This window comes from Podarcis raffonei, chromosome 13, assembly GCF_027172205.1.
Source record: "Podarcis raffonei isolate rPodRaf1 chromosome 13, rPodRaf1.pri, whole genome shotgun sequence".
NCBI classification, from domain to species: Eukaryota; Metazoa; Chordata; class Lepidosauria; order Squamata; family Lacertidae; genus Podarcis; species Podarcis raffonei.
The window spans coordinates 53,312,404-53,333,510 of NC_070614.1; the positions used below are offsets into that span (position 1 = coordinate 53,312,404).

Genomic DNA, 21,107 nt, shown 5'->3' on the forward strand with positions numbered 1-21,107 from the left:
ACTGCGGGAGGCAGTGGAAGACAGGAGGGCCTGGCGTGCTCTGGTCCAGGGGGTCACGAAGAGGCGGACACGACTAAATGACTAAACAACAACAAATTCCAATATGAGTAGTAAGTTGTGTTGTTGTTTAGTCGTTTAGTCGTGTCCAACTCTTCGTAAATTGTGAATACCCCTAAACATTTTTTAAGAAAAAGCACTGATACGTTGTTGTTGTTATATGCTGTGAGCCAATCTGGGCACAAGCATGTGGGAAAGCGGTGTCCACATGGACAGGTGGCGATGGTGGAAGAGAAAGTCACTCTGCACATGCTCCGAAGACACCTCTCCTTTATTTATTTGTACACATATTTTTTTGACACATATATCATTTGTGTGGAGTCCTGGCTTTGTTAACGGGTTTTCCAGGGATCCTTGCCTTTCCTCCAGAGTCGCAAATCTCGCCCCAGGAGCTCCACCAGCCTAGAATTTGCTCCGAGACGCCATCCCTCGCAGGTCGTGGCTATGAATGCGCAAGAGATCCCAGCCCTCCGTGGAAGTGAGGTCTTCGCCTCCGCGGCGAAAAAGGAACCCAAAATCATCCTCTTTCGAAGCGGAAACGTGCATTTGCAACTGGGTGCACCCCTGGCTCCAAGCATCCTGCGGAAATAAGAGAAAGATATTCAGCCTTGGGAAAATTTAGCGGCACTGGGAGTTCCTGAACATTGGCCTGGAGGAAAGGGGTTTTACCCACTCTGGAAAAATGGCAGATGAAGCTGATTGACTGTATGGGATTGGCAGTGTTGCCGGAAATATCCGAGGGCTCCCTTGGACAAAAAGTAAAGACACCAACCAGGATAACTTGGAGCAAAACAGCAGCCTGTAGGCTTGGCCTTTATTGAACTGTTGCAACAGGGTGTTCCCCTCACTTGCAAGAGAGAGGAAAGACCCAGAAAAATAGTGTGCAAGGTCTTATAAAAACTTTTTGAAATTCCCCTCCTCTAGGTCAAGCCCACCCCCAGAAACATCATGCATACATTACAGAAAGGAGGGGTTGAGGGAGGAGTTGGTGGTAACCTGAGTGTCTTGTCACCTGGCTGGTTCCTCCTTTCCCCCCTCCCCATGAGTCACTTCCAGGAGACAAAGGGGAGTTTGCAGTTTCCTGCCCCCTGAGGGAAGATCTGATCATTGTCCATTGTTTCAGTCCATGCTGAATCCACTCCCATATGCAAGTTCTTTGTGATCTTGATTGTCTTCTGTCTGGGATCATCAGGGTTGGCATAGCAACTGGGCAGGGCTCCTGTGGATGTGCTGAGACGGTGAAGGGATTATGGCTGACCAGGACCAAGGCACCCCCCTTTGATAGTTCTTGTCATATGGAGTAAAATAAAATGGAACAGTGCAAATCCGATGTATGGTTGATTTTCTATGAATTTATAACAGAAATGTGGCGAATGTAGTGTGTGAGGGTGTGTGTGTGTGAAGTTTGTACAAACAGAATGATTGGGGTGGGGGGGTTCCTGCTACAGTTCCCCCCTTCGGAGATAAGATTGCAAAGGTGGCTACTTTGCAATCCTTTTCTCCGCACAATTTAAGGTGGTAAATATTAACCTGCTATTCTCCGTCCCAGATGCGTGTCTCCATGTGTACCTGAAAGGGACTTGGATGTCATGCTTCTTAAGGATATTTGCATAGAAATATAATGGTGTAACAGTGCACATAGTTAGACTTAGGATATCACGTAAAATGAATATTTTGTTGCTCAGTTACTTGTGGCATTCTAGTACCTTGGAAGAAATATTTTCTCAATAGTGGCGTATGCTTTACATTTAGCAGGAAGGTCCACTAATGACTGAAAAATGCAGTTTGCTTTGTCCCCCGCCATTTTTGTGTTCTCAGGTGTCAAGGTAGCTCTTCTGTGGTCTCACACCGGCCTGGTGTCACAGTAGTGGCAATCCCTGGTGAATCCACTTAGGGCTTTCATATTAACCATGTTGCCTGGCACTCACCCCAGCTGGCACAGGTTTGGGCACGTCATGAGGGAAATGTCCTTGCCTTGGCCATTCTATGGGATTTTATTATTATAGGCTCTGGTCTTGCAGTCATGGGAAGTTGCTCACTTGCACTTTAAGGACCAAAAAGCTAATTGCAGCCTGGATACACTTGCCCAATTCAAAATGAGTCCAATTTGAATTTATCTTGCCCCATGGTTCCCAATTTCTCAAACCAATCTGTTAAAACAAAACCATACTTAGAGGGCATTTGTCCAAATAAGTCAATTTAACTCTATAAGGGATTATTCCTGCTAAACCAAAGCATATGCACTTTCATGTATCTTATCAGCTTCTCTTTGGTTAAGCGAGTTTTTAGCACATTTTAAAATGGGTAGGGAAGTTGGCAGAGTGCCAGGTGAAACAACTAAATGTGGTTATAAATTTATCTAGTTCTAAACATTGGACTACATAATAGCCTGGTCTGTTAAAAAGCATAAAATGTATGAGAATCCTCCACTGGGTTGTAAGGAATAAGACATTAAACACAAAAATAGCCACAAAAATAGCCCCCCCCATTTGTGGAAATAACACACTGTCAGACACATTTCAACATTCCTACATAATAACACATAATACAAAACAAACTAATTAAGTATCAGTTGCATATCTTGAGACAATTGTGATATTTTATGTATGTATCTTTTTGAATCCTGGAGCACAGTCTTGAGGTTCAAAAGTGAGAAGATGTCCTTAGAATTCTACTCCACCCCCCTTTGTCAGCCCCACTTCCCCTTTGAAAGGAATTGCTGTGGCCACTTTGAAAACTTTGGTGTCTGTTGTTGTTGCTGCTGCAGGTAATAGTCTTGTGGTGGCGAAGCTTTTCATTGGATCTGTAGTAACACATCTGTAGAAGTGATATCCTGTAAGGGGCAGGACTTAAAGACAGAGTTAGAAGGGGCAAAAGGCAAAAAAGGATGTCCTTCAATTTACGTGGGAAGCTGCAAATAATAAAAATCTTAGCGGATTTAAGCATTTCATTCATTCTAATATTATTATCACATTTCCATATAATTACTGTTATTATCTGCCAAGTTTGTTTGCTTTCCTTCACTTAGTTTGGCTGTGGAAGAAACGAAGGGACAAAACCTTTGTTAATTTGAACACAATTGGCAAGTTATTAAACTTTTTGCTTATGTGGGTCTGAGTTCACGTATCCTGTTTTAAAGGGGGAAACAAAATTTTTTCTTTCTTTCTTTGAAAATCTCTGTCAGGAATGCTGTTCCTATAATGCACACAAAGCCTGTTGTAAAAGTTAAATCCCGTGGGGGGGGGGGACTAGTCAAGAGTGGAACTCACAGTGGGAGCGTTTTGATGTTTACCTGTGAAAAGAATTTGGCATGTTAAGATTTGGAACCTGGAAAGCTCTTGACTTTTGATGGGCTAGGTTTTTTTTTTTTTTTTTTAACCCTTTTGTCTTCCGTAGCCCCTGCAGCAAAAGACACATTAAGGGTAATTTCCCTCAATGGTTCCAAGTTTTACATAAGGAAATTTGGATAAGTTTCTCCCTGCAGCCCAAGCTCTCGAAACCTCCTCTTCCCCCTTACAGTTCCCCCCTTCTTCCTCTCTCTCTCTCTCTCTATTTTGTGTGTGTGTGTTTTTTTTTTTTTTTAAGCTGATCTAGCCTCTGTGCATGTACAGAGTTCATGTCTCAGTAAACCTTTTATACTATTGAAAATGTTGAATCTTTTGGCTAAATTACCATTTGAATAAGGGAAGGTGAGGGTAAGGAGTAGATTTTAAAATAGGGTTAGATTTTAAAGCAAAAAAGAGAAACTCAGCAATTCAAGTATTCACCAAAGCTAGCAATTGTAGCCCAAGCAAAGGGACTGCTTCCTTTATGTACAGGAAAGGGCTAATATCCCTCTGGCCATTCGCGGAACAATGCCACGCCCTTATATATGGGGGAAAATGGCCAGAGAGTCAAAATTCATAGGATTTTTTTTTTTTTTTAATATTCTCAGTCATTTCAGCCTTACCATTTGCAGACAAAATATATATATATATATATATATATTTCTGCCCTTTATTTACAGGATTGGTCAAGGCGCATATGTATTTTTATGTGCTTAAACTTTGAATTGACTTTGAAGTCTGATTTTTAAATAGTAGACAAAATGATAAACACTTTAATCACTCAAATGCTTGATATTACCAGTTGTGCTTCAAAACCATCAAGGCTTCACCTCTCACCTTTTAAAACTAAAGAGCAAAGCTAGGCTGAATTTCAACTACATCACCACACCAGAATTTAAGAATTACCCTCCAATGCTTGCAGACACATGTCCCTTCCACACAGCCACAAATTGGGAGAGTTGAAAGAGACCCTGGGGTCATCTAGTCCAACCCTCCAAAATATAGGGTTCACAGCAAGATTTGTACTATCAAAGAGACATACCCATTTAAGTACAGATTTACAACTGAGAAAGGAAACATCTATGCTCCTATCATGTACTAATGAAGAGGAAAATAAAAGTACCCAACTTTACACAGAACCCTTTTAGCAGATCTTGAGATAGTTTGAGGGAGTTTACTTCCTTAGACTAAAGAATGCAAGTTCCTAGTGAAATGATATTTAAAGGAAGATTGAAGTGAACAGTTTTTTGTGTTGTTTTTTTTTCTATGATAGGGAGAGGATCTTTTATTAAGCATAGTTAAAACAGCCATAGATTTGATTTAAAGGGAATACAAAAGTGAACAATTTTTTTTTTTCTGAACTTGCAGAGGAATAGTAAGCCTAATTTAGATTTTTTTTTTTTTTAAATAACCACACATAGGAAAGTGAGATGCAGGGTACCTTAGGAAAGATTGCTCCCCCCCTCTTTGCAGTTTCCTTTAAAGGAAGCTTACTCGGGAGTAAATTTACCTGGCACAGAAGTAAGAAGGGAGAAAAAAACTGAAAGAGACAGAATGAAACAAGGGGGGGCATTTTCTGAGAAAAGAGGCCAGGAAGTCTTATAGAGACTGATATCAGGAGCCTTACAATAACTCTTCTGTCCAACCAAATCAAAGTTAAAACTGGACTCACATATTTTTCTTAGAAGGAACACCATACTTTCATAGGCATATGCTTGATGAAATACATACACTGCATTTTAGCTTGAGAGAGCAATTGTGCTCAACTAGGCTTTTGCAGCAGAAACATTAGGTTAACTTCACATTCCAAAATAGACTGGAACACAGGTGTACTCACAAACTCAAAAGTTACAACAAAACATCATTTACCATTAGACTTAAAATCACCCTCCTCACTTAAACTAGAGGAAGGAGGTGGGGTAATCCTCCTTCCAGAACACAAGTAGCACGTATACAGGATTTTACCACTTGGGAGGAAAACTCTCTTTTAGAGCTTCTCTCAAAGAACAAACATTTGCATACTTCATTCTCCATTTTGTCTTGTTTCAGGTTGACAAGGCCCAACATGGCTTCCTTAGATTTAAAATTTTGAAGCAAGCTTGCAATTTTAAAAACTATGTGCATTTAAGAACAGTCTGTGGATGCCGAAGCCAATGTAAACACAAACCCTTTAAATATTTCTAAATCTTGGAGTACATCTCTTATTCATTTTTTTTTAAAAGAAACTAAGTTCTCTAATGTGTGGGCTCTCAGGCTGGGCTGTTATTATATCTACTGCCTTCTGAGCACCATTAAGTTTACGGTTTCATGTTTAGTTTTAGGTTATAGTTTAACAACACAAATTTGATATGTTCAGCTCTCCCTAAGGGTTCACACCCTGATTGTGTTGAAGGATCCCTGAGGTGGCCCAGGTGGTGGGCCTACGCTACCCACTAAAAGTTACAACGGTCTCGTACTTTGTACTTGAAAGACCATTTTGCCCCTTTATTTTATTTTTATTTTTTCAACTGGAGATGACAAGCTGGAGGGGCGTATTAGAATCCTCTCTGGGGCAAAAAGGCTTCATGGAAGCTTTGTTGCCAGGAGGAGTCCAGCTAGGGTGTTTTAGTGAGCTCCCATTTCCCTCTAGTATAAAGGACAGAAAAGGACAGAAAGAATGGACACACAAGGGGGAAGACAAAGAGGGGGGAAAGGGTAGAAAGAAGAAAATAGTATTCTTTCAGTATTTAAGGTACCTTTGATGATCTCTTTAACTCAATTCCTGCCTATCAACGAACCGCAAATAACTTATCATCTATAAAACCTCAAACATCAGCCTTAAAACCACGGGTCTCTCTCTCTACCCGATACACAACCACAGATCCTGAAATTCTGCCTCAGTACTGCTTACACAACTAGTCCTAGTGTGGGGCCCCAATTCCCCCTCTACCACCCACGACAGCCTCCTGCCTAGCCTTTGAGACTAAGTTCGGACCCCTACTGAACGCCTGCGCAATGCCGTGCCAGATCGGGGTCCGAGAAAACACCCAAGGTTTGAAAGGAAGCAAATGACCTTGCGTTAAAATACTTTTGAAAAGACGCCTCTGGACGACTCCGAGAGAGGGACGTCAGAGAAAACAGTAAAGAGCCACGCTTTCCCGGACTCAATTCCAAGACGGAAAACGGGGGAGAAAAGGAGAGAGTGAGATCGGAAGGACGCCTCTGGACGACTCCGAGAGAGGGACGTCAGAGAAACAGTAAAGAGCCACGCTTTCCCGGACTCAATTCCAAGACGGAAAACGGGGGAGAAAAGGAGAGAGTGAGAGAATTAGCGTTCCCGGGCGACTCCGAGGGGTAACGCTGGAAACAAAGTACCACAATTTCCCCGGCCACGCTCCGAAAAGGAAATTGGGGAAGAGAAAGGAAAAGTGATAGGCGTACCCGGACGACTCCGAGGGGTAACGCCGGAAAACAGTAAAGGGGTCACAATTTCCCCGGCCACACTCCGAAAGGGAAATTGGGAGAAAAGGGAAAGTTTTAGACGTACCCGGACGACTCCGAGGGGTAATCGTCTGACAGTAAAGTTCCGCGATCTCCCTGGCCACACTCCGAGGGGGAGAATCGGGGGAGGAAAGGAGAGTATCTAAGGCGTTCCCGGCCGACTCCGAGGGGTAACGCTAGAAATGAAAGAAGGAAAGTCTGGCTGTCGTGGAGACGTTACTTTACCTCCCCCCTCCCAGTGTATTTACTTCAAACCATACTCACGTTCGAAGATGTCCCCCGCGGATCCCGGGATCCTTTCCCTCTAGCCGGCTTGACCTTGCCTTTGCTCCCCCTGGCTGGGCTTTTGGTGACGATTGATTACCGCCCACAAAGAGGAGGCAGGGAGAGGAAGAAGGATCCCTGGGCTAAGGTTGCCCAGTGGCGCCCGATCCCCTCTATCTCCCTCCTCACCTTCGCAGGAGAACCAAGTGTCCCTGAGCATGGTCGCCAAACTGTTGCCGGAAATATCCGAGGGCTCCCTTGGACAAAAAGTAAAGACACCAACCAGGATAACTTGGAGCAAAACAGCAGCCTGTAGGCTTGGCCTTTATTGAACTGTTGCAACAGGGTGTTCCCCTCACTTGCAAGAGAGAGGAAAGACCCAGAAAAATAGTGTGCAAGGTCTTATAAAAACTTTTTGAAATTCCCCTCCTCTAGGTCAAGCCCACCCCCAGAAACATCCTGCATACATTACAGAAAGGAGGGGTTGAGGGAGGAGTTGGTGGTAACCTGAGTGTCTTGTCACCTGGCTGGTTCCTCCTTTCCCCCCTCCCCATGAGTCACTTCCAGGAGACAAAGGGGAGTTTGCAGTTTCCTGCCCCCTGAGGGAAGATCTGATCATTGTCCTTTGTTTCAGTCCATGCTGAATCCACTCCCATATGCAAGTTCTTTGTGATCTTGATTGTCTTCTGTCTGGGATCATCAGGGTTGGCATAGCAACTGGGCAGGGCTCCTGTGGATGTGCTGAGACGGTGAAGGGATTATGGCTGACCAGGACCAAGGCACCCCCCTTTGATAGTTCTTGTCATATGGAGTAAAATAAAATGGAACAGTGCAAATCCGATGTATGGTTGATTTTCTATGAATTTATAACAGAAATGTGGCGAATGTAGTGTGTGAGGGTGTGTGTGTGTGAAGTTTGTACAAACAGAATGATTGGGGTGGGGGGGTTCCTGCTACAGCAGGAATGACTGGCAGAATCCGTGACCAGGGAGAAGAGTCGGCAGAAGAAGATTGGAAAAAAATTAAGGACTATTTACAGAAATATTGTAAAATTAAGGAATGTTGAATGATGCTGGATTGAAATTAAGTGGTTTCTAGCTGTAATGGTATAAAGGAATATGAAAAAATGGTTTTTTATAAGTAAAAATTTAAGGTTATAATAACCTAAGATGTCGGATAGAAAATAAGGTGTTTTTATAAGCTGTAATGCTTTGAGATAAGGATTTGCTGAACAAATAATTTGAACTGGACTACAAGAAGGGGAGGTATGAGGAGGTCAGAGAAATATGTTATTGAAAATAATGTATTGTGAACTATATGTGTTTTTAATTTTTTTGTTTGTTTTTTGTTTGTATAAAAATTGAAAATTTTAATAAATATCTTTTTTTTAAAAAAAGGAAAATTTAGCAGCACTGGGAGTTCCTGAACATTGGCCTGGAGGAAAGGGGGGTTTTTTTATAGCCGGGACTCCAAACCAGCCTCAGCCTTGCATCTAATTTGCAATGTTAATTGTGGATTACCCAGCAGGGTTTCTTTGTTTGAATTTATATACCACTGTGATAAGAATTTTAAAGTCTTAGATATAGAATAAATGTTCATAAGTGTACCAGCCAAGCACGTACATAGATCAGCACAGGAAGACCGACCGGAAACCGTTTTTGATTCCCAAACTGAGCAAATGTTTCCTCTGCAAATTCAAAGGAAAATGGGAAAAGCCTCCCCATTGTCTTTTCCTTCACAAATCCTGTCTTAAGGGCACATTTAAGATATGAATAGGGTGTGAGCCTGTGACCTGGCCCAGGAACTAAGTATTTATCATTACAAAAGACTGGCCAGGCTCCCCAGTCAAGTGACCATTAAACAGGTAACCTGCCAGACAGGAGGTAAACAAAGCACTCAGATTTCTGCTGTAGACCGCCCTTTCTGTGATGTATGTATGATGGTTCTGGGGGTGGTCTTGGACTCCAGGGAGGGAATTTAAAACGTCTATATAAGGGCAGGCACACTTTTGTTCTGGGTTCCTCCTCCTTCCTTTGTGTGGTGAGTGAGGACCCTGTTGCAACAGATCAATAAAGATCAGGCTTACTAGCCGCTTTGCTTCTCAATATTCTCTGGTTTTATGCTTTTGAATTCTGGTGCTGGAGGAGACTCTTGAGAGTCCCATGGACTGCAAGAAGAACAAACCTCTCCATTCTGAAGGAAATCAGCCCTGAGTGCTCACTGGAAGGACAGATCCTGAAGCTGAGGCTCCAAGACTTTGGCCACCTCATGAGAAGAGAAGACTCCCTGGAAAAGACCCTGATGTTGGGAAAGATGGAGGGCAGAAGGAGAAGGGGACGACGGAGGACGAGGTGCTGGGACAGTGTTCTTGAAGCTACGAACATGAGTTTGACCAAACTGTGGGAGGCAGTGGAAGACAGGAGGGCCTGGCGTGCTCTGGTCCAGGGGGTCACAAAGAGTCGGACACCACTAAACGTCAACAACAACATTCTCTGGTTGGCCTCTGTTATTTTCTCCTACCAATAGGGAACCTACGTAAGGACTCTATACGGGCTCTTGGATACCCCATAAGGGGGAAAGGGCAGATTTTTGTTTATAACAGAGTCCACTCTAGGCAACAGGAAATGTTATATTTGACTGCTTCTGTGATGATAACATCCCACAACCAGGGCTTTTTAAACTGGGAAGGTTGCTTGTCTGAAAGAAGACAACAAGGATGCACGCCTGACCCAGGGCTGGACTCACCTCGGCCATTTGCTTCATAAGCGCACCGCCAATTCCTCTCCCTGCAAGGAAAGAAAACAGCTGCGTTGACCATGCTATGATAGGAATATCAAGATAATCTGAGTGAGTGACCCAAAATTAAATACAATGGATGAGTCCCATTCTGAAGAGAGGGGAGTGATGTTCTAAAGGACATTCGCAAATATATTATAAGGTTGTGGAGGGGTCAGTCTAGATAGGCAAACTCTGGCCCTCCAGAGGTTCGGGACTACAATTCCCACCATCCCTAGCTCACAGGACCAGTGGTCAGGGATGATGGGAATTGTAGTCCCAAACATTTATGTTTGGTGTGAGGTAATTGAAGCTTGAAGAAAAAGAAGGTACGTTTTATCATATGGGGTGGTCGTGTAAGGCAGGCATAGGCAAACTCCAGCCCTCCAGATTTTTGGGACTACAATTCCCATCATCCCTGACCACTGGTCCTGTGAGCTAGGGATGATGGGAATTGTAGTCTCAAACATCTGGAGGGCCGGAGTTTGCCTATGACTGGTCAAGATGATACCCAGGGACCCCTTTCAAAGCTGGGCTCCTGTGGCTGTGAGGCTAGACTCTGGTAGAGTTGAAAGAGACCCTGACTCGCTGCAGGAACCACAGCTGGAAAAACCTGGACAGGTGACCATCCAACCTCTGTTGAAAAACCTCCAGCAAAGGAGAGAGCCCACTGCCTTCTGAGGTGGGGTTGGAAGGGACTCCCAAGGCTCATCTAGTCTGACCCCCTCCAATGCAAGGATCACAGCTAAAGTATCCCGGACAGATGGCCATCCGACATCTGCTTGAAAGCCCCTGTAATAAACAAAAATCTGCCCTTATTCCCTTATGGGGGACACAAGAGCCCTTTTTTTAAAAAAATATATATTTATTAAGATTTTCGAATTTAATACAATACAAAAAAAACATAAAGTCAAAAAGAAAAAAAAGAAAAACAAAAGGCAGAAAAGATTAAAAACCCATAAAGTTCACAAAATCTATTTTTCAATAACATATTTCCCTGACCTTCTCATACCCCCCTTTCTTGTATTCCAATTCAAATTGTTAATTCAGCAAATCCTTATCCATAATTTTTAACCTATTTCTATGCTTAATTTAACATATTATTATTTTACTTTTTCTCTTTCATTCATTTCCTCAATTTATTTTTGCTAACCTTATTTTCCTTTAATTTGGTCCGTTTTAAAACAAACCAATTTTACCTTATCCAAACTTCAACATCAACACTTGTACCTCAATACACATTCTTAAAACATTCTTTCTAAAGTCGACCCAGGTTCCCTTCCACGAATTTCCCAAATTTCATACCCATTACCAAAACAAAATGAAAGTAAAAACACATTATAATTATGTACCCTTTGGATTCCCAAGCCCCCACAAGAGCCCTTACAGAGTCCTTTGCAGGTTCTCCATCAGTCGGAGAAAATAACAGAGGCCAACCAGAGAATATTGAGAAGCAAAGCAGCTCGTAAGCCTGATCTTTATTGAACTGTTGCAACAGGGTGCCCCCTTCACACGCAGGAGGACGGAGGAGGACCCAGAACAAAGGTGTGCCCGCCCTTATATAGACATTTTAAATTGCCCGCCCTGGAGTCCAAGACCACCCACAGAAACATCATACCTACATCACAGAAAAGGCGGTCTACAGCAGAAATCTGAGTGCGTTGTTTACCTCCTGTCTGGAAAGTTACCTGTTCATGCTTACTTGATTGGATTCCTGGGGAGCCTGGCCAGTCTTTTGTAATGATAAATACTTAGTTCCTGAGCCAAGTCACAGGCTCACCCTATTCATACACAGACACACCCTTAAGACAGGATTTGTGCACAAAAAGACAATGGGAGGTTCCCCCACCCCCTCCCTCCTTGCAGAGAAAACATTTGGTCAGTTTGTGAGTCAAAATGGTTTCAGGGCGGTCCTCCTGTGCTGCTCCAGACATGTGGTCCACACATCTATGTATGCACTTGGCTCTTACCATCAGAAAGTACTTCCTAAAGTTTAGGCGGAATCTCCTTTGTTGTCACTTGAAGCCATGGGTTCAAGTGCTACCCTCCGGAGGAGGAAACAAGTTTGCTCCATCTTCCACGGGACAGCCCTTCAGAGATCTGAAGACAACTATCTCCTCTCCGTCTCCTCTTTTCCAGACTAAACATCCCCAACTCCTTCATCTGTTCCTCATCAGGCTTGGTTTCCAGACCTTTGATCGCCTTGGTTGCCGTCCTCTGAACATTTCCCAGTTTGCCAATATCCTTCTTAAATTGTGGTGCCCAGAACTGGACACAGGACTCCAGGTGGGGTCTGGCCAAGGCAGAATACAGCAAGACTATGACTTCCCTTAATCTGGACACAGACTTTTGCTGAAGCAGCCGAGAATCGCATTCGCCTTTTTTGCTGCTGCATCACAGTTCTGGCTGCCACTGAGCTTCTGCTCTGCAAAGTCCTTTTCAGAAGAACTGTTCATATTTTGGAAGAGGAGACAGATTCCTTCGCGTGCCTCTGCCCCCACCCCAAAAGACGCCCCTTCGCATCCATACCTCTGAATTCTGGCTTGACGTAGAGATTGTCGACATAGGCGTTCCTCCCTCGCAAGGTGTTATAGGTGTACGAAAACAGGGTGTACCCAGCAAGACTGCGACCTGGAGGGAGCAGAAACCCACATTGCAAACTGGGGAAGAAATGCGTAAGAACACACCAAGCTCATTCTTGGCCATAATTCCTGGCAGCAAGTCCTCTCCAGGGATGGATGGCGGCTAACAGATTGAAGAAGAAGAAGAGTTTGGATTTGATATCTTGCTTTATCACTACCTGAAGGAGTCTCAAAGGGGCTAACTTTCTCCTTTCCCTTCCTCCCCCACAACAAACACTCTGTGAGGTGAGTGGGGCTGAGAGACTTCAGAGAAGTGTGACTGGCCCAAGGTCACCCAGCAGCTGCAAGTGGAGGAGCGGGGAAGCGAACCCGGTTCCCCAGATTACGAGACTACCGCTCTTAGCCACTACACCACACTGCCTCTGATTGAGGTTGAATCCTGACAAGACAGAAGTACTGTTTTGGGGGGACACGAGGCGGTCGGAGGACTCCCTGGTCCTGAATGGGGCAACTGTGCCCCTGAAGGACCAGGTGCACAGCCTGGGAGTCATTTTGGACTCACCTCTGTCCATGGAGGCGCAGGTCAGTTCTGTCCCCAGGGCAGCTGTCTACCAGCTCCACCTGGTACGCAGGATGAGACCCTCCCTGCCCACAGACTGTCTGGCCAGAGTGGCGCATGCTCTGGTTATCTCTCGCTTGGACTGCTGCCATGCGCTGTACGTGGGGCTACCTTTGAAGGTGACCCCGAAACTACAGGTGATCCAGAATGCGGCAGCCAGACTGGGGAATGGGAGACCACATAACACTGGTCCTGAAAGACCTACATTGGCTCCCAGTATGTTTCTGAGCACAATTCAAAGTGTTGGTGCTGACCTTTAAAGCCCTAAATGGCCTCAAAGGCCCAGTAGACCTGAAGGAGTGTCTCCACCCCCATCGTCCAGCCCAGACACTGAGGTCCAGCTCCGAGGGCCTTTTGGCAGTTCCCTCCCTGCAAGAAGCCAAGTTACAGGGAACCAGGCAGAGGGCCTTCTCGGTGGTGGCACCCTCCCTGTGGAACGCCCTCCCACCAGATGTCAAAGGAAAAAAACAACTACCAGACTTTTAGAAGACATCTGAAGGCAGCCCTGTTTAGGGAAGCTATCTATGTTTGATGTATTACGGTATTTTAATATTTTGTTGGAAGCTGCCCAGAGTGGCTGGGGAAACCCAGCCAGATGGGCAGGGTATAAATAATAATAATAATAATAATAATAATAATAATAATAATAATTATTATTATTATTATTATTATTATTATTATTATTATTATTATCATCATCATCATCATCATTATTATTATTATATTATTATTATTATTACTATTATAATTATTATTGTTATTATTATTATTATTATTATTTCAGACCCTAAGAACGTAAGAATCAGGCTAACTGGAGACCCATCTGATCCAGCCTCCTGTTCCCACAGTGGCCGACCAGATGCCCCAATGGAAAACTGGTGAGCAGGATTTGAACACAAGAGCCACTCCCCTTCTTGCAGTTTCCAGCAACTGGCGTTCAGGAGCATCGCTGCCTCCGACAGCGGAGGGAGAACAAAGCGACACTTTGGCTAGTAGCCACCGATAGCCGTCTCCTCCTCCTTGAAATTGTCTCCTCCTCTTTTCCTGTGGCAAGGAGTTCCACAGTTTAACCACGCGCCACACGAAGAAGAGTTTTCTTTTGCCTGGCCTGAATCTAGCTCCATTGGATATCCAACAGTCCTACCGATACGAGAACTATATAATAATAATAATAATAATAATAATAGTAATAATACATTTTATTTATACCCCGCCCTCCCCAGCCAGAGCTGGGCTCAGGGAGGCTAACACCAGTAAAATTACAGTAAAAACATAATGGAGGGGGGAACCAATTTAAAATACAGGTTAAAATGCAATTTAAAATGCAACCTCATTTTAATAGTAGCCCATAGATCAAGACCATAAGGGGAGGGAAACATAAGGGTCAGACTGAGTCCAAACCAAAGGCCAAGCGGAACAGCTCCGTCTTGCAGGCCCTGTGGAAAGATGTCAAGTCCCGCAGAGCCCTAGTCTCTTGTGACAGAGCGTTCCACCAAGTCGGGGCCAGTACTGAAAAGGCCCTGGTCCTAGTTGAGACCAATCTAACCTCCTTGCGACTTGGGACGTCCAAGGTGTTGTAATTTGTGGACCTCTCTGTGGGGCATACCAGGAGATGCGGTCCCGTAGGTATGTGGGTCCTAGGCCACATAGGGCTTTAAAGGTCAAAACCAGCACCTTAAACCTGACCCCGTACTCCACCGGGAGCCAGTGCAGCTGGAAAAGCACTGGATGAATGTGACCCCGTAAGGAGCCTCGCCACAGCATTCTGCACCCGCTGGAGTTTCTGGGTCAGCTTCAAGGGCAGCCCTGCGTAGAGCAATATTTAGCATGGATTGGACCAATGTGCGTGTACAGAAAAGCAACATGTCGCTGGAGAAGTAACAAGCAAGCCTTGTTGCTCTTGTTTTGACTCTGTTTGGAGCCAAAGTTTCCTCCAGTAGCATCTTGAAAGTTTCTCCCTCCCCGCTCTGTTCAAAATTACCGTCTTTGCATTTTTTCTCTGCTGGGATTTCAGCCACAAAGCACTTGTATCTGGGGCGCTCCCCGAAGCCAGCCTTCTTCAGCTCTGTGGAGGAAGTGGAGAAAGGAAGAATCGTGGCGGTGTAGTGTTGGAATGGGACCCAAGGGTCATCTAGTCCAACCCCCCCCCGAAATGCAGGAATCACAGCTCAGGGGACAGAGGAGGAAGGAAACCCTCCGTCCCCAGTTAAGCTGGCGGCGGACAAGGGGGTGGAGATCTGAGCGGGTGGAGGTTGTTGCCAACTTTTTAGCCAGCCTCTGCTCCTCTGCCTTTAATATCAGATAGAGCCTGCTTGTCTTAGGAAGCGCCACCAGTTCTACGAGGCCAACTGCAGTTCGCTGAACCTGGGCGAGCTAGAAAAGGAAGGAACTTTCTATCACATGTGGTGGGAACGTAAAAAAGTGAAAAAACTTCTGGGAAATGATATATAATGAGATGAAAAAGATGTTGAAATATACATTTATTAAGAAACCAGAAGCATTTTTACTTGGCACTGTAGGAGATGATATTAATAGACAGGATTGTAAGTTGTATTTATATGAAATGATGGCCGCAAGAATATTATTGGCACAAAAACGGAAGCAAGAAGAATTACCGAGGAAAGAAGAATGGCGGATGAAATTGGTGGACTATGCAGAATTAGATAAATTATGGTAACAGGAGGGATTCGAAACCTGCAGGACCAGATATTCTTAGAAGATTGGAGTAAATATATGAATGATTCGAAAAGCAATTGTAATGAACAGATTACGCTAGTAGGACTGCAAGAAGTTCTGTAAAGAGGACTATTTGAAATATAGTGGTACCTCGGGTTAAGTACTTAATTCGTTCTGGAGGTCCGTTCTTAACCTGAAACTGTTCTTAACCTGAAGCACCACTTTAGTTAATGGGGCCTCCCGCTGCCGCTGCGCCGCCGGAGCACGGTTTCTGTTCTCAACCTGAAGCAAAGTTCTTAACCCGAGGTAATATTTCTGGGTTAGCGGAGTCTGTAACCTGAAGCGTATGTAACCCGAGGTACCACTGTATTGCAAGAAAGACTATGAGGAGAATGATTCGTTTAGGACAATTAAGAGTAATAGAGAAATTAAGAAATGCAGAACAAGTGAACGGAACGCAGAACGGAAAATCATCAGAGGTTGCTGACAGAAGTCTAAAATATTGTATAAGGTAAGAAGTTATGTTAAATGATTGTTGGAAATGATATGTTAAAAAAAACTAATTAAAAAAAGAACCTGGGTTGTGAGGGCAGGGGGGAACCCCAAGGTGAAGGCCTGCAGAAGATGGAGGAAGCCCCAAAAGTTGGGCGCTTGCCCCCCAACAGAACCCACAAAAATATCATGCCATTCGCACGCCTTCTTTACCTTCCACGCTGGTTCTGACTGAGCCCAAGGGTACGTTGTGAAGGACTGCAATCTCCTGCAAAAACGGAGACAGGTTTGTGCTTGAAGGGCGAGCCCCAATATTCTTGGCCTCTTCCCCACAGCGGTGCCAGGACACCTGGGTCTCTGGGGCCATCTGAGGTGCTCTGGGGGTCTCAGTAAAGGTAAAGGGACCCCTGACCATTAGGTCCGGTCATGGCTGACTCCGGGGTGGCGGCGCTCATCTCGCTTTACTGGCCGAGGGAGCCGGCGTACAGCTTCCGGGTCATGTGGCCAGCAGGACTAAGCCGCTTCTGGCGAACCAGAGCAGCGCACGGAAACGCCGTTTACCTTCCCGCCAGAGCGGAACCTATTTATCTACTTGCACTTTGACGTGCTTTCGAACTGCTAGGTGGGCAGGAGCAGGGACCGAGCAACGGGAGCTCACCCCGTCGCCGGGATTCGAACCGCCGACCTTCTGATCGGCAAGTCCCAGGCTCTGTGGTTTAATCCACCCGCGACCCGCGTCCCTTGCAAATGGCTTTAGATACCTCTCAAAAAGGTAAAGGTAAAGGGACCCCTGACCGTTAAGTCCAGTCGCGGATGACTCTGAGGTTGCGGCGCTCATCTCGCTTTACTGGCTGAGGGAGCCGGCATACAGCTTCCGGGTCCTGTGGCCAGCAGGACTAAGCCACTTCTGGCGAAACCAGAGCAGTGCACAGAAACGCCGTTTACCTTCCCGCCAGAGTGGTACCTATTTATCTACTTGCACTTTGAGGTGCTTTCGAACTGCTAGGTTGGCAGGAGCAGGGACCGAGCAACAGGAGCTCACCCCGTCGCGGGGATTCGAACCGCCGACCTTCCGATCGGCAAGCCCTAGGCTCTGTGGTTTAACCCACAGCGCCACCCGTGTCCCAGTACAGAGCGTCAAAGGGAAACCAGCTTTTCCTGCACGCTGGCCCTTTACGCTGGTGTTTGAAGGTGTGGGCACATGATGTTACCCGCAATCCGTATAAGGGAAGCCACCTTGCGGCTAAGCTGAGGTGTGTACACTTGAGAAAGCCACTGAGTGTGCTAACAGATTGAGGTTGAATCCTGACAAGACAGTAGTACTGTTTTTTCAGGACAGGGGGCAGGCAAGTGTGGAGGATTCCCTGGTCCTGAATGGGGCAACTGTGCCCCTGAAGGACCAGGTGCGAATCCTGGGAGTCATTTTGGACTCACCGCTGTCCATGGAGGCGCAGGTCAGTTCTGTGTCCAGGGCAGCTGTCTACCAGTTCCATCTGGTACTCAGGATGAGAACCTTCCTGTCTGCAGACTGTCTTGCCAGAGTGGTGCATGCTCTGGTTATCTCCCACTTGGACTACTGCAATGTGCTCTGTGAGGGGCTACCTTTGAAGGTGACCTGGAAACTACAACTAATGCAGAATGCGGCAGCCAGACTGGTGACTGGGAGCGGCCGCCGGGACCACATAACACCGGTCCTGAGAGATCTGCATTGGCTCTCAGTACGTTTCCGAGCACAATTCAAAGTGTTGGTGCTGACCTTGAAAGCCCTAAACGGCCTCAAAGGCCCAGTAGACCTGAAGGAGCGTCTCCACCCCCATCGTTCTGCCCAGACACTGAGGACCAGCTCCGAGGGCCTTTTGGCGGTTCCCTCCCTGCGAGAAGCCAAGTTACAGGGAACCAGGCAGAGACTTCTCGGTGGTGGCACCCGCCCTGTGGAACGCCCTCCCACCAGATGTCAAGGAAATATATAACTACCAAACTTTTAGAAGACATCTGAAGGCAGCCCTGTTTAGGGAAGCTTTTAATGTTTAATAGGTTATTGTATTTTAGTGTTCTGTTGGAAGCCACCCAGAGTGGCTGGGGAAGCTCAGCCAGGTGGGCGGGGTATAAATAAATGATGATGATGATGATGACATCTTCGTGAATTGGAGTTCGGGGAGGGAGGACAGGGGAACCAAACAGGTAGCGCACATCAGGTGAAGCCATCCTCCGTCCCTTCTCTGGCGTGGACTTTTTTTTTTTTTGCTTGTGTTGTTCACTTGTGTTCCTTTGGTGGTGAGAGAGGTTGGGGTTGGCCTAGGGTGTGATTGTTTGCTTGTGGTTGGCTGTGGTGATCTTTGTTTTCGTGTGTGAGTGAGGCGGGTGTGTGTTTTGGATCAGGTTAGCCATATTGATTTGTATGCTGTTGGTGGATTATTGTCATTGTCCTGTTGGGTTGTGTATGTGATGAAGGGGAGCCATACCGGGGTGAAGGCGTCTTCTTCTGTTTGTCCCCGTGTCAGTTTCAGTTTATTAGTTAATTTTTCTAGTAGGGCTGTTTCCCATACTATTTGGTACCATTGGTCCAGGCTTACTCCTGACAGGTCTCTCCAGTGTCTGGTTATGGTGTTTCTGGCTGCTGAGAGCAGGTGGGTTATGAGTTCTTTGTGGTGTAAATGGGCATTGTTGTCTTGGAAGATGTTTAGTAGGGCCAATTCTGGGGTGATGTCTATTACTTGCTTAGTTATTTTACATATTTCTTGTATGGCTGTTGTCCAGAATAGTTGGATTTTGGGACACTCCCACCACATGTGGAGGTACGTGCCTGTGGAGGTGCACCCTCTCCAGCATTTTGGTGAGGTCCCTGGGTGTATTAGCGCTAGTTTCCTTGGTGTTCTCTGGCGTGGACTTGAAGCACAGACAGGAATCAGGAAATGACCTCGATGAGTTTTAAGAGGCTCATGTAGCCTGGGAACATCATGGAACCAAACAGACACCCCCCCCCCCAAGAATCCCATCATTTTTTAAGGATGTTGAGAGTTATTAGCAATATGAGCACACCGCCTTCTCCTCACACGGATACAATTTCCAGAGGGATTTAACAATCTATCTATCTATCTATCTATCCATCTATCCATCCATCAAAGGGATGAATAGCCCAATGGTTGCCATTAATTTGATTTTGAATTGATTTTAGAATGCTGTGTTACTTTTATTGTTGTTCGCTGCTCTGAGCCCGGCTTCAGCTGAGGAGGGCGGGATATAAATAAATTATTATTATTATTATTATTATTATTATTAAACCCTTAACAACTTGGGACCAGTTTACCTGCAAAATCACCTTACCCCACATTCTTCCACTTGACTGCTTCAAGAATCAAAACTGACAGGTGCCACATAATACCCACTGCACATCTGCGAGAACTCGATATTTTAGTGTGGCAGCACTTTGGAACTCCCCGCCACTTGATAAGAGACAGGAGCGTGCATTGTACTCTTTCCGGCACCTGCTAAAACTCTTTCGACAAACCTACCCAGATGTTTAGAGAGCTGGCGAGAGTTTTAATCTGTTTTTACTGTTTCTCGAAAGTCTTAAATTATTGCTGTCAGTGATTCTTATCGATGATTTTATCTTTTTGGAAAACAGATTTGAGGGTTGTTTTTTTAAGAACGGAGCAGCATATAGATTTTGCGAAATGAACTCATCCACCCCTCTTCCCAGGGGACTCCTTCTGTGAGGGAAAATAGGGCTAGCTCAGTCGGTTAGAGAGCACAAGACTTCATCTCAGGGTCACGGATTCGAGTCTCACGTTGGGCAAGGATGGTTGATTATGTGGAACTAGCAAAACCAACCTATAGAATCTGAAATCAGGAAGAAGCAAAATTCTAAAAAGATTGGAGCAAATTTATGGAGTACCTAAATAATAACTGTAGAAATCTGAAGACTCTGGCAGGACTGAAATAAATCTTACAATGTAGATAGGATTGGATACAATAAGAAACTGTGGGAAAGTAACTGACATAAGAAAACCTGTTGAAGGGAGGGAAGGAAGTCAGTGCTCAGCAGAGTGTGGGGAAAGAATGAGGGTAAATGATTGCTGAATTTTACTGTATTTTGTTTGTTTGTGTTAAACGAAACACCAATAAAAAGCATTAAGAAAAAATAAACTTCAGCATTAAGAAAAAATAAACTTCAGGTCTTTTTAATTGGTGCAACATCACTCCAAAATTCAAGGTGCAAATGCAAACCTGCTATATCGGGGGCCTGATCCACAGAAATTCTCCCGTGCGAGGGCTGCTGGAATTAAATCAGAGAGGGCTTTTGCACACCCCTGCTAATATCAGCGGAAAGTAGAACTTTTTTGTGCCTTGAGCAAAACCCTGTGAATCCTGACTCACTCTCTCTCTCTGCCACACTGACTAACGGCTCAATCCTGTCTCGATCCACTTGGGGCAGGTGGCCACCCAGGACCACTGGGTTCGGACCCCAGGATTTCTCCTGCCGCGACGGCCCTCACCTCAATAAACCGCATGATATCCTTCAGGTCCTTAGGGGTGCAGCGACGGATGGCGAAACTCATGGCTCCGGGCAAAAAACCTCCAAGGTCGATTTGCTCTCTGTTTTGGTCCTTAAAGGAGAGTCACGAGGGCAGCCGGATTGCGAAAGAGGAGGACAGGGAAGGCCCAGTCCCGCCACTGCAAGCAGGATCCGTGCGCAAGAGCAACTCTCTCCTCCTGGCATTCAGAAGCAATGCTGCCTTATAAAGCCATCTGCATTTGAATGGATCCCTGGTCCTGAATAATAATAATAATAATAATAATAATAATAATAAAAAAAAAAAAATTTTATTTATACCC

At 45.2% G+C, this 21,107-nt stretch overlaps 1 protein-coding gene across 2 annotated transcripts; it reads right to left on the bottom strand.

Moving 5' to 3' along the window:
• Positions 1–310: 310 nt before the first annotated feature.
• On the bottom strand, positions 311–20,840 carry LOC128400183 (thialysine N-epsilon-acetyltransferase-like). Of its 2 annotated transcripts, XM_053362251.1 has the most exons (6): positions 20,768–20,840; positions 16,485–16,539; positions 15,085–15,168; positions 12,432–12,533; positions 9,873–9,913; positions 311–636 (listed from the first exon to the last, which is right to left on the bottom strand). In XM_053362251.1, the coding sequence occupies exons 1-6, from the start codon at positions 20,828–20,830 to the stop codon at positions 460–462; spliced, it is 522 nt and encodes a 173-aa protein (XP_053218226.1). In that variant the 5' UTR covers positions 20,831–20,840; the 3' UTR covers positions 311–459. The 2 variants fall into 2 exon arrangements, with proteins under 2 accessions (XP_053218226.1, XP_053218227.1); XM_053362252.1 differs by lacking the exon at positions 12,432–12,533.
• Positions 20,841–21,107: the final 267 nt, after the last annotated feature.